General features: G+C 49.0%; 1 protein-coding gene across 8 annotated transcripts in view; it reads left to right on the forward strand.

The window, feature by feature from the left end:
* Nucleotides 1-16554, forward strand: part of SPAST (spastin) — a 675354-nt gene that overhangs the window by 583767 nt on the left and 75033 nt on the right. For all 8 annotated transcript variants that reach the window (XM_085611993.1, XM_085611996.1, XM_085611991.1 and 5 more), the window contains one exon: nucleotides 15013-15092. In XM_085611993.1, the coding sequence (XP_085468119.1) occupies nucleotides 15013-15092 (80 nt within the window). The remainder of the gene's footprint in view (nucleotides 1-15012; nucleotides 15093-16554) is intronic.

The following is a 16554-nucleotide window of genomic DNA, read 5'->3' on the forward strand; positions in this document are numbered from 1 at the left end:
CTGCCAGCTTGAGTGTTTATGCAACTGTTGGGAATGATGGCATCTTGCATCATAACCGTTCCCCATGCCAGACTGCACATGCATCCACTTCAAGAATGCTTAGCCAGTCAGTGGAACCAGTCACACGGTCTATTAACCGATCTAGTGAAGGTAAGCGGCCGTACTCATAGCTCTCTGCAGTGGTGGAACAAACAAAATCTGTCAAAAGGACAGCCGTTCATAGACACGGTTCCACAGACAGTAGTAACAGCGGACGCGTCCCTAACTGGCTGGGGAGCTCATCTTCAACAACACACAGTACAAGGCCTGTGGATCCACCAACAGAAGTTACTCGACATCAATCATTTAGAGCGATCTTTCTAGCTCTCAAAGCTTTTCAAGATCACTTCTCCGGCAGAGCTGTCTTAGTTCGAACTGACAACATGACAGCTATGTATTACATACAGAAACGGGGAACACACTCTCTCCAACTGTCCCACTTAGTCCAAGTTTGCTCCCCTCAGGAAAATCCATGCCACCCCACCGCCATGATGCTCAAAAATGGTTTTCCATTGAACTGAAACACCAAAAACTAGCCCTAAGACAACTGGAAAGAAAGTGGCGAGGCAACTACAAACCTGAAGACGGGGGCGTGGCTAGCAGCCGGAGATGGCGGACGTCTGAAAGACGAGCTCCAGGCCGGGGGCGGCAAAATCCTGACATTCCCTACCTCTCTGGGGGCTTCGGCGGCACCCGGCTCCTGAATCACGCAGCTGTAATGTTCGGTGCTCCTGTGCGAGGAAAAATAGCTTGCCGCCGCCAGCTGTGACCCTGGTGCTGGCGGCGCGCGATTCCGGCCTGGCGTGGTGGCGACGGGCTGCAGCAGCGGTGATGTGGTGGGGGCTGCGCTGGTGTGCGTAACCCGGCGTGCGGACTGGGCCGACACGCGATCCCCCGGACTGAGGCCTGACGCAACGTGGATGGTGCCCGGGTCGAGGGGTGCCCACCCGTCGGATCTCACAAGTTGGACACGGTGCCCCCTTATACGATAGAGGAGGGGTCCGGTCTGCCTATGCACGCGCTGTGGCCCTGGCGGAAGAGGAGGTGGTACTCGGCCCGGCGAGCCTGCCACGGGTGGAGGCCCCGCTGTACACGTCTCGTGTGGTGCGACCTGGGGCATACTGGCAGTGACGTCCTGAGCCCTGTGGGGGAACAAGAATGGGTGTGGCTCCAGTCAGCAAGGCTGAGCCTAATAAACAAGTAGAACAAACGGAAGTGCCAATGCTGACAAAAAATTGAGCTCTTTAACCGTAGGAGAAAAGAAAAACAACTACGGGCATACTAATTAATAGTGTTTAATCGCAAAAGATCTGTTTTTTACACAATGAATTAATTTATCACAAGAATATAATCTGGACACACAAACGTAATGAAAAATGATATACACATAAGAAAAAAGATTTAAGGGCAACAATTAGTACATTCAAAACAATCCTGGAACTCTACTGACCTAATGACAAAGGTACAAATCTAACAGACAATCTTACACCACTCCTCAGTCACACACACCACTCATACACACAGTTAAATTTAATAACCCTTTGGTTCTAATTGAAAACACCAAAGGTGTCTCCGTCCATACCAACATAAAGTAAGTCACGCTTACTAAGGTGTACACAAAAGTGAATTCAATTTGTTAAGTTTAACATCATTTTAAGACTGCAAAGAATCAGAACACCAGAAGCGGACTCAAAGTACATATGACTGGAGAACACAAGAAAGAAGGTCTACGCGTTTCGGACCCCGTTGGTTTTAAGATGGGGTTCTCATCAGGACCAGAGTACCGGCAAGAAATGTAAGGCAAAGGCCCTTTCAGAATTTGAAAAGGAGGATACACTCGTTGTTAGATGAGGCCCAGGAGAAGAAATAGATTGGAAACGGGTGGAATCAATCCTTGGCGATGGAAGTCACAAGATGTGGTCCAACCCGTGCTTGATTGAAAGTCGGGTGATTCCTCACACACAGTGTGCCAGATAGGCGTGCAGCGTATTCTGTCACAAGTCGAAAGCGGCGAAACTAATTCGTGGCTGGGACCCGGCGTCTTAGAAGTCCGTCGGGAACAGGAAGCTTTTTTGTCAGCGTTTGTTCTACCTGAGCCCTATGGGGGGCATGGTCTGCAGGATTTCGGCGCCGGAGCGTGAGTGAGGTGTCCCGGAGGCCCGGGGGTGCCAGTGTCGTGCTCCTGTGGGTCTGGAGAGCTGGGGCACCGGCAGAGAGCTCCCTGCGGAGGTCGCTGAGTCCCCGCGGCTGGAAGAGGCTGCGGGAGTCTCCCCTGAGGCAGTGAAGCGAACCCGAGAGGCGCCATCCGAGAGGGATTGACCAATGGTGACGGCGCCTGCTGGGGTAGCCCCAGGGCCTGCACGTGCCCGCCCACCGGGACATGCTGCCTGGCCTGGCAGTGGCAGAGGCGTCGATGCGGAAGGTGAGGACTGGGGACACCGCGGAGGGGCCCTGAGCGGCAGATCGTGCTTTGGCTGGTGGTGCTGTTGGACCGGGCTAGGGGCCGGAGGCCACGAGAAGGGGAGAGCAGCCCCGCAGATATCCCTCACATCCCTGCCGCCATGGGACGACACGGATAGCCTTACAACTGGCTCCATAGCTGTTTCTTAGCGACGCCCTGCATGCCAGCGCACTGAGCCCGCGAGCTGCCTTGCCTACCTGGTGGAGACTGGCTGCGGAACCGGAGGCGACGGGGAAAGGGCGTTTGGGGGTTTGATTTGTTACCCTTCCTGCAGCTTCCCGCAGGGCACAGCTCCTGGTACGGGCATCAGAGCGGACGAGCTCAAGACACTCTGGATTGTTCCCTACCCGATGCCCGAGCACAGTTATGGGTAGGGTCAGGGCCAAGACGCCTGTATGCCAGCCCAGTGGGGGCAATATGTCCCGTCCCCCGATCAGTTCTGACGTTTGCCCAGGCCGATCTTCAGGTGGCGATCCCTCAACTACCCCACCAGATAAACTGGATATGATCCTCAAAGAGATCAGGGACACTCGCTCATCGCTGGAGGGCCAATTGGGAGTGATATCCGTTGACCTGAATCTCCTAAAAGACGACCACCGGAAGCTGGCTGACAAGGTGCGTCGCACAGATCAGATGGTGGAGCCCCTGGTGCCACAAGTGGCGGCACACACCAAACAGTTCACCCGAATGCGCCAGGAGATCGACGCACTGCAGGCACGCGCGGACGATGTGGAAGGGCGCACGCACCGCAATAACCTCCGGATAGTGGGATACCCGGAAGGCATGGAGGGCACGAACCCCACGATCCACATTGAAACCTGGTTGAAAACAGCGGTGGCCCCGGCGGGTCTCTCCCCCCACTTCACGGTGGAAAGGGCGCATCGGGTCCCGGCGGGACGACCTCCGCTGGGGCCAACCCCCGCCCTCTACTAGCACGTATCCTTAATTACAGGGATCGCGACCACATCCTGCGCGCGGCCCGGGACAGGGGTCCGCTGCGTGTAGACAATGCCACCGTCCTCATCTTCCCGGACTACACACAGGCAGTACGGCGGAAGCGCTTCTCCTTCATGGAGGTGAAGGCGCGAGTGCGCGCAGCGGGCCTCCCCTTTGCGCTGCTTTTTCCGGCCAAGCTGAAAGTGGTCCACCAACAGCGGTCTCTCTTCTTCGACACACCGGACAGTGCATGGGACTGGCTGGACAGAAACTTCCCGGAGGTTCTTCCGACTCGGCGATTGGATTCTTCGGTGCCAAGGTCGCAGAGGCCCCCACGACGACGGAAAAAGACTATGATGACACAGAGTACGTCCTCCGGGGCACCGCCGCCGCAGCAGATCCGGGAGGGCCAACGCGACGCGTTGTGCTCGGCCTCCTCCTTTCACTCCACCCGACCTGCGATCAGCACTAGCCCCTCCCCGGGAAACTCCACAGACTCTGACACGGAGGGCAGTGTAGCGTTGTTCCCCTCGGATTCTACTCACCTCAGCAAAGATCCTCTGGAGGGGCTGCCAGGCTGTTGATATGGTCATTTGTGTACTATTGTGCCATTTGCTTTCCGGAGGAGCGCTTGGGAATGTGCACCCAATTACTGCTCTTGGTGGATATCTCCTATACAATTCGCCCACCTTAGTGGGGCATTGCATCATACAGTATGATCCGGGCAAGTATAGTTAGTTCCCCCGGCCTGCCCTGTCTTGGGCGCTTCCACGGGTGATACACGTTACAGTTACCCCAGTGTGTCCTTCACCAACTCCCCCATTAGGCGATAGCACTGGTTTAGAATCTGTAGTCATGTTTTGTTTACAGTTTGGTCGGACGTGGTTGGGGCGTCGGACCCAGTATTGGTTAGGTATGTGTTTGTTTACGGGGTTGCCACACGGTCTATACGAGGGGGAAATGGGGTGCGGGGGTAGGGCTGAGGGAGGGGGTAGGGGGGTGAATGGGGGAGGGGGGGTGTTTCCCACCACAATGACGGTTCCTAAGTCCTATGTGTTGATATCCTGCAATGTGCGGGGCATGGGCTCCCTTCAAAAGCGCCACAGAATAGTTGCCCAGCTGCACCGCTGTAAGGCTCAGATAGTATGTTTACAAGAAACTCACCTGTTACATACTGAATCCCTGAAACTGCAAAAACTGTGGCGAGGCCAATTCTACGCCACTTCCTACTCCGCCTTTTCAAGAGGCGCTGCGGTGTGGATCCGCGCTGGGGTCCCCTTTGCCTTGGTTGAAAGCCGGATCGACGATCAGGGTAGATATGTGCTGCTGCGAGGCCTGTTGGATGGATTGCCTATAGTGCTGGGCTCCCTGTATGCCCCAAATGTGGAGCACGCGGAATTCCTTTCCCGAGTCTCCGTTGCCATGTCTGACTGGAGTGATTGTCCATGGTTGCTTGGAGGTGACTTGAATGCTGTATTTAATGTTGAGCAGGATCGATCACATCCTCCCTTGGCTGGTACAGCCGTACGTACTCGCGCTGCGGCCCTGGTTCAATGGGCGCGTGGTTGGGACCTACTCGATCTTTGGAGATTGCAACACCCGGCAGCTAAGGAGTATTCCTTTTACTCTTTCCCACACCAGTTGCATACACGCCTGGATTATTTTTTGGGATCACCGACACTGACTTCGGCGGTTTCCCATTGCACTTATTTGGGCAAAACCTTATCTGATCACAATCCCATTGAGTTGTGCCTTGGCTGGGGCCGCACCCCAGCGCCGATCACGACATGGAGGATGCAGCCCCGCTAGTTGGAGGACCAGGTCTTCCGTGACGCCTTGCAGACGGCAATCACCTCCTATTTTACTATTAATGAAGGTACCGCGTCAACACGCTCCCTGGAATGGGAAGCCTTTAAGGTGTCAATACGAGGGGTGTCCCTGGGATCCCTGGTAGGAGCTTGCAGGGAGCTGGTCCGGGATCTGACCCAATTGGAAGCGGCGTTCCAGGGGCAGGAGGCCGAGGCCCAGCGAGATGCGCAGGCTGAGGCATCCCTACAGGAAGCCAGAGTGAAATACGCGGAAGCCTTAGAACGGCTTCGATTAATAGACTACGGGGTGTACACGCAGCGCACACACTCGGAGGCGGATAGGGCTAGCTCATTGTTGGCACGTCTGATTGCCCCCCCGACTCCCATCCTGGCCATTAATACCGGAGGTCACGGGCAAGTACACACTCAACTGGGGATCAACTCGGCGTTCCTGACCCACTATGAGACACTCTATGGAGCGCACCCACCGCCAGGTGCGGAGTTGGTAACTGAGTTCCTGTCACAGGCGGGCTTGCCGGTGTTCTTAGAGGCAGAGATCAGAGACCTAAAAGCACCAATCACTCCGGCTGAGATTAGAGTGGCCATCAAATCGCTTGCCCTGGGTAAGACCCCGGGCTCAGATGGGTTACCCGTCGAATTTTACTCCACCTTTTCTTCCCTATTGGTCCCGAAACAACACCAACTCTATCTGTCATCACTCGCGGAGGGACGGTTGCCCCCTACTACTCGTGAGGCGAATGTCACGTCCCTCCTCAAGCCGGAGAAGGATCCCTTAGATATGTCGGCCTATAGGCCCTTGTCGCTCCTCAACACGGAATATAAAATTCTTAGTAAACTTCTTGCTAATCGCTTGCTCCCACTCCTTTCGCGACTGATCTACACGGATCAATGTGGCTTCGTCCCAGGCCGGAGTACATCACTGAATCTCAGGCGTTTCATGCCATCTTGCATGCCTCGGGAACCCGGCCGGAGGGCGCAGGGTGTTTATCTCTGGATATATCACAGGCCTTTGATACGCTCAGCTGGTCTTATATGTTGGAAGTATTGAAGAAAATGGGTGCTCCCCCAGAACTGTGTGCCTGGATCCAGCTGCTTTACACCGATCCCACGGCCAGGGCGAAAACTGGCTCGATTATCTCTGCTGCCTACCCCATCTTCAGAGGTACGCGCCAGGGGTGCCCATTGTCGCCCATATTGTTTGTCTTGGTGCTTGAGCCGTTAGCTCAGGCCCTCCGGCGAGTCATGGGGCCCCACGGCATCCTGTTGGAGGGGGTCTTGCACTCTGTATCGCTCTACGCGGACGATATGCTATTGTACTTCCGGGATCTCCGCGCCGACATGGGAGAGGTGGCGGATCTTTTTCTCCGCTTCGGAGAGATCTCCGGGTTACGCCTCAATGCTTCCAAGTCCGTAGCCTACTCTTTTAGTGGCAGGCTAGAGGCCCCGGTGCTCCATTTTGGGCCCCTGTCCTTCAGGGTGGCGCCGGTCACCTTTAGGTACTTGGGGATTAATATATTTCGTTCAGTGCCGGATGTCATTGCAGGCAATCTGGTGCGCACCCTCTCTTCCGTACGCTCCCAAATTACATTCTGGAGCACACTGCCCCTCACTATAGCAGGGCGGGTAACGATATCCAAGATGGTGATGTTACCTCGCCTACTCTACTACTTCGTCAATGTCCCGGTGGCATATCCCGCTTGGATCTTTCGGGAAGTAGACACGCTGCTGATCTCGCTGATCTGGGGTACGGGGAGACGTAGGCTTGCGTTGGCGAAGTTGCGGTTGCCGAGTGGAGCTGGCGGGATGGGTGCACCCGATTTTCAGGCATACTGCATCGCTGGCCAGCTGCAGTGGTTGGCCTACTGGCTGGCGGGGAAAAACCTGTTTGAAATTGGCTATACCCCGACCCAGTTGGCACGTGGTGCCCTGCACTCGTTGTTATGCCCTGGCGCTCCTAAACCATTGGACCCGCCGGCTCTGCTAAAGACAGTACTCCATTACTGGACGAAGGTATGTAAATATGCCAAAATCCATACTCCCCAAACATGCCGCTGTGTGGCCTCCCCACGAGACGGGGAGTGTTGCGTGCCGGGCAAGTACGGTCATGGACGCAGCAAGGGGTGGAAACTATAGGGGCTTTCTTCCAAGAGGGCAACCTGATGCCTCACGAAGAGTTTGTGAGGGTTAACAGGGTGCCCGACACCCAATTTCTGCTCCACGCTGCGATCGCTCGGTATATTCGAACACATTGGCGGGCAACGCCGGCGGAACCCTCCACATTTCACCTTTAGCGTTCCCTCCACATAATGGGCCACGGACGATTTTTGGTCAAATGGCTTTATCGGGGCCTCCGGGAGCACACCCAGGTCTCTGTGGCTGCTCTGTGGACGCGATGGGAGACAGATTTATCACGGACATTTAGTGATAAAGAATGGGCTTATGTCTTGCAGTACCCTAAAAAAGTATCCCGTAACTGTAGATTGAAAACTATACAACTCTTTGTCCTTCACAGGGCCTACCTTACTCCTCATATGCTGGGTAGGATGTATAACACGGCGGATGCAACCTGCCCCCGCTGCTTGGCGCCAGATGCTGACCTGGTACATATGCTGTGGGTTTGCCTGAGGTTGCGGGGGTATTGGGGTGGGATAGCACACGTCTTGAGCACGATTGCTGAGCGCCCCTCCTGGGACACGGCAGAGGCTTGTTTACTGGGGCTTTTGCCGCTCCCCTTGAAGGCGAAGCTGCTACGCCGCTTCGCTAATCTGGCATTAATGCTGGCAAAGCGCCTGATAACACAACGGTGGAAATCCCGCACGCTGCCACGTGTTGAGACTTGGGGAGAAGAGGTGTTACGCTGGGCGGTAGCGGAGCGCGAGGCGCTGTATCGTGAGGAGAGTCGGGGGGCTGCGTAAGCGGCCTATCTCACTGGAGTGGGCGTATCTGACTGAATCATTCAAAAGCGAGATGGAGGAGGCGGAGGAAGGGGCTATGGTGCCTGCCCCCCCGGAATCCCCCCGCATAAGTGGTGGTGCTAGTTGACAGTGATGGGTCATTGGGAGTGAGAGGGTGTCCCTGACTCCGGGTAATGTGTGAGGTGGCGAATGGTGTGGTCGGGGCCCCCCTGTCCTGATACATGGATTGGCCTCCTTCCTCCCTCATCCGTGGGCTTGGGATGGGGTTGCCCTCTGTTCCGGCTCGCGGTCCCTTCTTTCTTCCCCCCATCTGTTCAAAGACTGGGTATGGGGAGCACAATGCTGGGACATACTGGCGACCCTCCTAGCGTGATTGTGACATTATTGTGTTATATTAGGCGGAACAGCACAACTTGAACGGATGATACACTACACCTGAATTGTATCCTGTGTTTCCGGAATAATTGCATGTTTCATGTGATGTGTAATATGTAATACCTACATATGGAAATCCCAATAAAGTATGTTTTAAAAAAACAAACCTACAAACCTGAAGACAAACCGTCCTATTTAAACTTCTTGAAAACTACAAAAATTTCAACGGCCAAAGCGGCGCATTTTTCATCTAAAATTCTGTTAGCTACTAACCGCTCGAAAGAGATTTTTCACATTGTAAATGAGTTATCCAACCCCGAAAGAACCTTATGTATACCCCTCCTTCTCAAACCTTTTGTAACGCATTAAACCTCTTCTTTATCGTTAAAATTTAAAAAATCAAGTCCAGCATCCCGGTCACTCAAAGGCTGTCCCCTAGCCCCCTTCCCATTACTAACAACAGTACACTCGCATTTCCCTACAATATGTGAGCGTACTTTTTTTAATCTTCTCTCAAAAGTCAAATCCGGATCACCTACCGACTGCTGCCCTCCTAGCATTTTGAAGGAAATTTTCACTACCCTTCCTAGTCCTGCTTTAAATCTCTTAAACGAATTTCTATCCAAAGGCACTGTCCCTGCTACTTTTAAAGAGGCTATTGTTGTTCCCCTCTTGAAAAAGATGGGATCTGACCCGCTAATTTTGACTAATTACCGCCCTATCTCTCTCCTTCCCTATCTGGCCAAGATATTGGAAGCTTATGTCACAGGCTGTCTCACTGACTTCTTGGAGAAATTAGGATTCCTTGATTCCCATCAAGCAGGCTTCCGCCCGGCACACTCGACCGAGACGGTAATCCTTACAGAACTAGATACCATCCGTAGTGAGGCTGATGGTGGTTCCTCACAGGCCCTCGTCCTGCTTGATCTCTCCGCTGCCTTTGACACCGTCGACCACTCTCTAATGGTCGACCGTGTCAGGGACACTAGAATGTCGGGACCTGCTTTAAGCTGTATCAACTCTTTTTGGGAAAATCGCTCTCAGGCAGTTCACACTGCTCAATTCACTGCCCCCAGAGTCAAAATCTCTTGTGGAGTCCCTCAGGGCTCCTCCCTCTCTCCCCTGTTGTTTAATCTTTACCGCCTCCCTCATGTCCGAGCCCTGAAGGAGCGCAAAGTCTGCACTTTCAATTATGCAGATGATTTTCAACTCATCTTCTCCATTAGTAATTCTTCTGAGTCGGTCCATGCTTTTCAATCCACCATGTTGTTCATCAGGCAATGGATGAACGAGAACCATCTGAAACTTAATCCGGACAAAACGGAGCTAATTCTAACTGGTGGCAATGATAAAAATCCTTGGGGACCACATTTCTGGCCCAGAGAGCTGGGCCAGTCCCCTGTCCTTTCTAGCTCGGCTAAAAGCCTTGGGGTGGTCATCAGTCAAGATCTTACTCTGAAGCTCCAGATTAGATCTGTGATCTCCACCTGTTTTTTCCAACTCCGAAAAATAAACAAGATCTGTAGATTTCTCACTCACGACGCTCGGATACAGGTGATTATTGCCTTGGTCATGTCGCATGTCGACTATGCCAATTCATTAAACTTCGGCATCCCTCTCTATCTCTTAAAACGTTTACAGATGGTACAAAACCAGGCCGTGCGTCTGATTACTCACCAGCCTCGGCACCATCACGTTACTCCCCTCTTGAAGCAACTTCACTGGCTGCTGGTTGCTCAGCGGTGCGCTTTTAAGATTGGATGTCTCATTTTTAAGTCACTCAACGGTAACAGCCCGAAATTTGTCAACAACATGATTAATAAATATGCTCCCACACATAATCTTCGCTCAGCGCATAAAAATCTTCTTCTTATCCCCCCTTTTAGACTGAAGCGCACCGGTGGGCCAGGTTCTCCACCTTGGCCCCCTCCTTCTGGAATTCCCTCCCCTCTGAAATCCGCTTCTGCACCAATCTTCTCGGCTTCAGAAATCTCTTAAAAACTTGGCTCTTCCGACAGGCTTTCTAAATTCTTTCTCAGGGACTTGGATTTCAACCTAACCAGCGCCATGAAACCCCCCCCCAGTGTACGCGCGCTCTACAAATTCTTATTGACATGACATATTGACATGACAAGACATCTGGAGGTGGGCTATTCACCACAATATCTATCTCCTAGAGGAACACCTCCCAGGAGTCAACAACCAGATTGCGGACCTCCTTAGCAGACAAAGATACACAAATGGGAACTTCACCATCAAGTTCTACAACCATACTTCCAAGCTTGGAGAGTCCCTCACATAGATCTGTTTGCAACACCACAAATCGCGAAATGCCAAAGCTTCGCCTCTAGGTATCCACACCCATTATCCAAAGGCAATGCTCTATGGATGAACTGGTCAAGGATATTTGCTTATGCTTTTCTGCCTCTCCCACTCATTCCAATAGTGGTTCGTGAACTCTGGCAAACATCTTTCACACTAATCCTAGTAGCTCCAACATGGGCATGTCAACCCTGTTGGAACTCTCTCTCGTACCACATCAACAATTACATTTAACTCCCAGTCTCCATACACAGAGCAATGGAGAAATCAAACACCCAGATCCCAAACAATTGAACCTCGCAATCTGGCTCCTTAAGTCATAGAGTTCGGTTTTCTGAGCCTCCCACCAGACTGTATGAACATCATTAAGGCCTACCACAAAAGCCTGCTACGCAGCCAAATGGAAGCGATTTGTTATCTACTGCAATAACAATCCCATCAATCCTCTTGATGCTTCCATACAAAACATTATTTGTTACCTGTTACATTTGCAGCAGTCATCATTGGCCTATACATCCATCAGACTGCATATCGCTGCAATTGCAGCATATCTTCAAAATAGGCAACATTTGTCGCTCTTAAGAGTACCTGTAATCAAAGCATTTATGGAAGGACTAAAAAGAGTTATACCACCAAGACTTCCACCTGCCCCAGTTTGGAATACTAATGTAGTCCTCACACGGTTGTTCCACCATTTGAACCCATGCACAAATGTGAACTACAGTTCATCTCTTGGAAAACAGTTTTCCTCATTGCAATCACTTCATTGAGGAGAGTGGGTGACCTTCAGGCACTAACCATAGAAGAACCTTTTTTCCAGCTACACAAAGATAAATGGTTTTTCGTACCAATCCCAAATTTCTACCTAATGTAGCATCTGCATTTCACACATCAGTTGGTTGAATTACCTGTTTTCTTCCCTCAACCTGACTCTGTTGCAGAACAAGCTCTACACACCTTAGATGTTAGAAGAGCACTGTTGTATTACACTGAAAGAACAAAATCTTTTCGTAAGACAAAACAACTCTTTGTCGCTTTTGCACCACCCCACAAGGGCAATCCTATATCTAAATCAGGTATTGCTAGACGGATTGTCAAATGTATTTAGATTTGCTATGCATAAGCCAAAGGAACTCTAACGGTACCCCCTAGAGCACATTCCACTCGTAAGCTAGGGGCTACTATGGCTTTCTTAGGAAACATCCCTATTACCGACATCTGCAAAGCTGCAACATGTTCCACACCACACACATTCACCAAGCATTATTGTGTAGATGTGTTAGCCAGACAACAAGCTAATGTGGGCCAAGCAGTACTGAGAACACTGTTTCAGACAACTCCATCAACTACAGGATAGCCACCGCTTAGGGTAGACTGCTGTATAGTCTATGCATACCTCGAACGGAAAATGCTACTTACCTAGTATGCATCTGTTCTTGGCATGTAGAGCTGTAGAATCTCATGCGCCCACCCACCTCCCCGGGTACCTGTGGCTGCTGTAGTTCTCTTGTTACTAATCATACATACACATGGCCATCTCTATTCTTTACTACTACCCCATTCTCTCACCCTCTGCGGGAAAACTATCTGAAGATGGAGTCGATGACCATGCGCACTATCAGTGAAAGGAGGAGTCACCTACCTCGTGACTAGGAAGACTTCTTCGAGGAAAAAGAAAGTGCAAACATCCGGACCCAACACTAGATGGCGATCTATGCATAAGCATGAGATTCTATAGCTCTACATGCCAGAAACAGATGCATACTGAGTAAGTAGCATTTTCCTATTATCATTTTATTTTTTGTGCTCAAAGACCAGTGGGGCAACGCTTCTCCGCCTTGGCGGGCGAGCCACCCTTGGCCAGCAGAAAAGTGCCAAAGTTGTTCTGCATCTAGCGTGCATGACCCTTCCTTGAATGTCAGTCGATAGTCAGACTATAGGAGTTAGGATTCAGCATCGTTTGCCCTCTTCGCAGGGCATAACTATAGACAACTGCGCCTTAGTCAGTATCCAGTACTGCCAGTCGTTGGTCTTGGACGGTACTGCCCCAGACTTCTCCAAAGAATTAACAGTAACAGAAATGTTTGCAGTGTCATGCCCCGCTGGCAGAAATTCTCAGACTGCCATTAAAACTGGTGAAAGAACTGGTACCAAATACACTAAGATGTTAGGGACCTCTGCATGGACAAATATATGGCAGGCTTTGATTAATTGGTCTGCAAGGGTTGAACAAATACTGAAGAAAGCAGGGGTCCCAAATAGTAACACTGCAGTCATTCTTCCAACCGTCAAATAAAAATACATTCTCGCTGCCATAAATCTACAAGGACACTATAGCCTAGTGCAAGAGAAATATCACCAATACTTTCGGTTTATGATCAGTGGCCAACTCAATCCATCCAGAGCTCAACCCTTCAATCTCAAGCCAGCACCATGAATATTTACAAAATGCATCACTCCAGTAGTGGCACACCTTTATTGGTTGGGGAATCCTACACCCAAAGCTAGATGAGCCTCCTGAGGACATTATCTATCCATTAAGTCAACAGAGCTACCTATGTTGTATTGAACACGTACAGTTCCTAAGTCTGTTCCTCACTTTAAGCAGATCAAGTCTTGCTCCTTCCCAAAAGAGGATTTGTTGAGGCTGTTGGCATATTGCCATAAGCAATAGTGTTTCCTACCCAGGAAAGGGGAAGCAAACTTGGACAGCTTGCGAAGATCTTGCAAGCGCAAGAATGGTAGAGTATCCCAGTATAAAGCCCTTCTGGGATAAATGTAATCTACTCTTCTCAACGCTCGGTTTCACATGTGCATCCTGCAAAATGAGCTAGACATCCCAGAAGCTGCAGCATCCTCATAAGGATTACACTGTGAATTTGGAAAGCACGCCATTGGTGGGAAGTGAAATACTATCTGTTCAAAGAACAACCACTACATCAACAAGACATACAGCACTACCTTACGAAAGATTCATCCATCAAAGAATGGACTGGTCACCTTCAACAAGTTTTGACTGTCACTGGTCTTAGGAAAGAACTGCTTTTTACTTAAATGCCTTGTTGCTCGACACTGTTGCGACCAGCTCCCTAAGCTTTTCTTCTACTCTTCGAAGGCTGAGAGCTATGCTAACACAGACAACATGATGTTTGTTTTAGATTTACAAGTCTAGTGGCAAAAATTCCCCCTTTTGTCAGTGTAAGCCCAGCTTGGTTGGCACGGGGCATTCTGCACTCAAGCATGAATGTGTATAACAATACACAGATGCACATTGCAGACAGGAGTGTGTTACGAGTATAATTTTGACAGCAGACTGCGAGCTCTCATTTTCAATTGTTTGGGTGTCCTGGATTGGGATCTGTGTGCCACACCCCAGAATGTAAAGTGCCAACATTTTGCAGGCAGATGGAGTTTGTCTTGTGTGTTAATGAGAAAATGTTTTCAATTTGCTTGTACAGAAAGTTGCTTCTACCTTTCCCACAATTCCCATGATTCCCTGACTTTCAATGAAGAAAAATGTGTGAACAGTCATCTCAGTGGCACCAGCATGGATTGGGCAACACTGGTTATGAGAATTTCGGGAAATGAAAGCAGCCTTACTAATCTTGGTTGGTCCAGTTTTCCTTAAAGCCAGCCAGTGATCAAGGATATAGGCTGCTGAAAAACTAGAGTTTGTCTCTCTCAGCAGACCAAGGAAGTTTAGACATAAATTCTCAGCTTTGTAAGCCTTCAGGATGAGTGAAGTGCTGAGTCTTGCATCTCATGGGCTCTAGTGTCAACAGCGACATTGTTGGGCTTCATACTTCCTATAATGCAGTGTTAAATTAGTGTTGACCGTTGCTTTTTAACAGTATATCATCAAGGATTGCCAGTATGGTGACGGGGAAATACGCAAGGATGTAAATCTATGAAAGATTCCAAAGTTGGAGAACTGTTATTAAAAGTAAGTTACTGTTTCATTCGCTTATAAATGTTCATTGAACAACTGGAAGGAGATATCTGTTCTTAGACCGTGTCATCCTCTTGCGTCTTGTAGTGTGACCAGACTTGTGTGATAACTAAGGAAAGCAGTGCATTGTAGACATTATGAAATAAAATATTGGAACTTCATCTAGATTTGTTTTTTTCTTCTCAGACAAGATTGTTACTTATAAAAAACCTTTTAAGCAAACAAGGCAGTCCCCTGACACAAAAAGAATTAGCCCAGCTGGCTAGGTAAGTACTATTAATTTAACAAATTTGTGAATTTGCATGTGAAGTTTAGACAACCTTTTGAAAGAACTACCTTGATATTTCGCTAAGAAAGTGGAATTAATTGGACTTTTATGCCAAAGGCAATTTGGTACTTATTAACGAAAGATGAGTTTTAATATCTTAAAAAAAAGTGTAATGTTCAGGATAAAATGTTTTGGGGAAATTCTATCAAAAGGAATAGGGTTTCAGTAAAGAAACTGGGTACAAATAATTTCCAGCCTGTGGGACAAGCAGTTTTGTCGAGCACTCTGGCACTAGCAGGTGAGGCAGCTTGAAAGGGCATAGTGTGTGGCTGTTGTGTTGTATTTTTTTTTTATTCTATCACAGCCCATTGGAATATAAAAAACTCCTACATTTAATTTAGTCTGTGACGCTATGAAGGACAGGGCCAGGGAGGGTTGTGGTTCAGGGAACCAGAACATACTGGAGCAGGATTAAAGTGTATTGGCTCATGCCATTGTCTAATCTGAGGTGCCAGGGTCTGAAAAAAAAACGATTGACTAGGATGCTGCCCTAGTAGTTGTCAGTGGCTGAGATCAGTTCAAACCTTCTATCCATTACTTTCTTGTTTTCTTAAATGTGTGGAAATGCTTTCAAAATTAGATACAATCTAGAGTAGTGGTTCTTAACAATTTGACTTGTATCATTATTTGAATCCAGGGACCCCCAGAGTCATTACTGGAAGCCAGTGCCTCTGGGCTAGGAATGTTTGATGATATGAACCACAAAGCAATACAAAAAAATCAAGAAACAATTATTCATCAAACAAATAGACAAATAATTAAATATTTTATTTAATTCATAAACTTATTTAAAAAAGTAGAATTTTAATCAAAAGGTTGCCGCTTGTCTAAATTAAATTAAGGCTACTTCTCGTCCATGATATACTCTGTATAATGCACCTGTACTGCTCGCATGATTCAATCTGAGGATACTAACTTAATTTTATGCCACCAATTTCAAATCTGTTCACATTTACAGAAGCTTTTACATTTAAAAATGTTCTTTATATACATTTTATCAATTGTTTAATATTGAATTTTCAAAGCAGTCGCGGACCCCCTCGTTAGGACCCCAGGTTCAGAACAACTGATCTAGAGGCCTCTGGCAGATTGTGTCTCTAGGGCACCCACCTTTGGATCTAACCCCTCACCTCTGAGCATTAGACCATTTCTCATGATGTACTAGGGGAAGCTGTGGCAGGGCAGCAGTTAGGATAGTAAGGTTTAGTAACATTTTAATTTTGACTGGTTATATCAATGTGTATTTGTAGCATTTCTACAAATAGGTTATTAAGAGTGATCCTATACTTTTGTTCTTAGTACAAAACTGTGTGAAAAATGATTTTAAAATAATACAATTATTTAAAAGAACCAGAAAGTAGTTCTAAAGATTAGTACTATTTTTCGATTAATATGTTTTT

Source organism: Triturus cristatus, chromosome 6 (assembly GCF_964204655.1).
Source record: "Triturus cristatus chromosome 6, aTriCri1.1, whole genome shotgun sequence".
Lineage (NCBI taxonomy): Eukaryota > Metazoa > Chordata > Amphibia > Caudata > Salamandridae > Triturus > Triturus cristatus.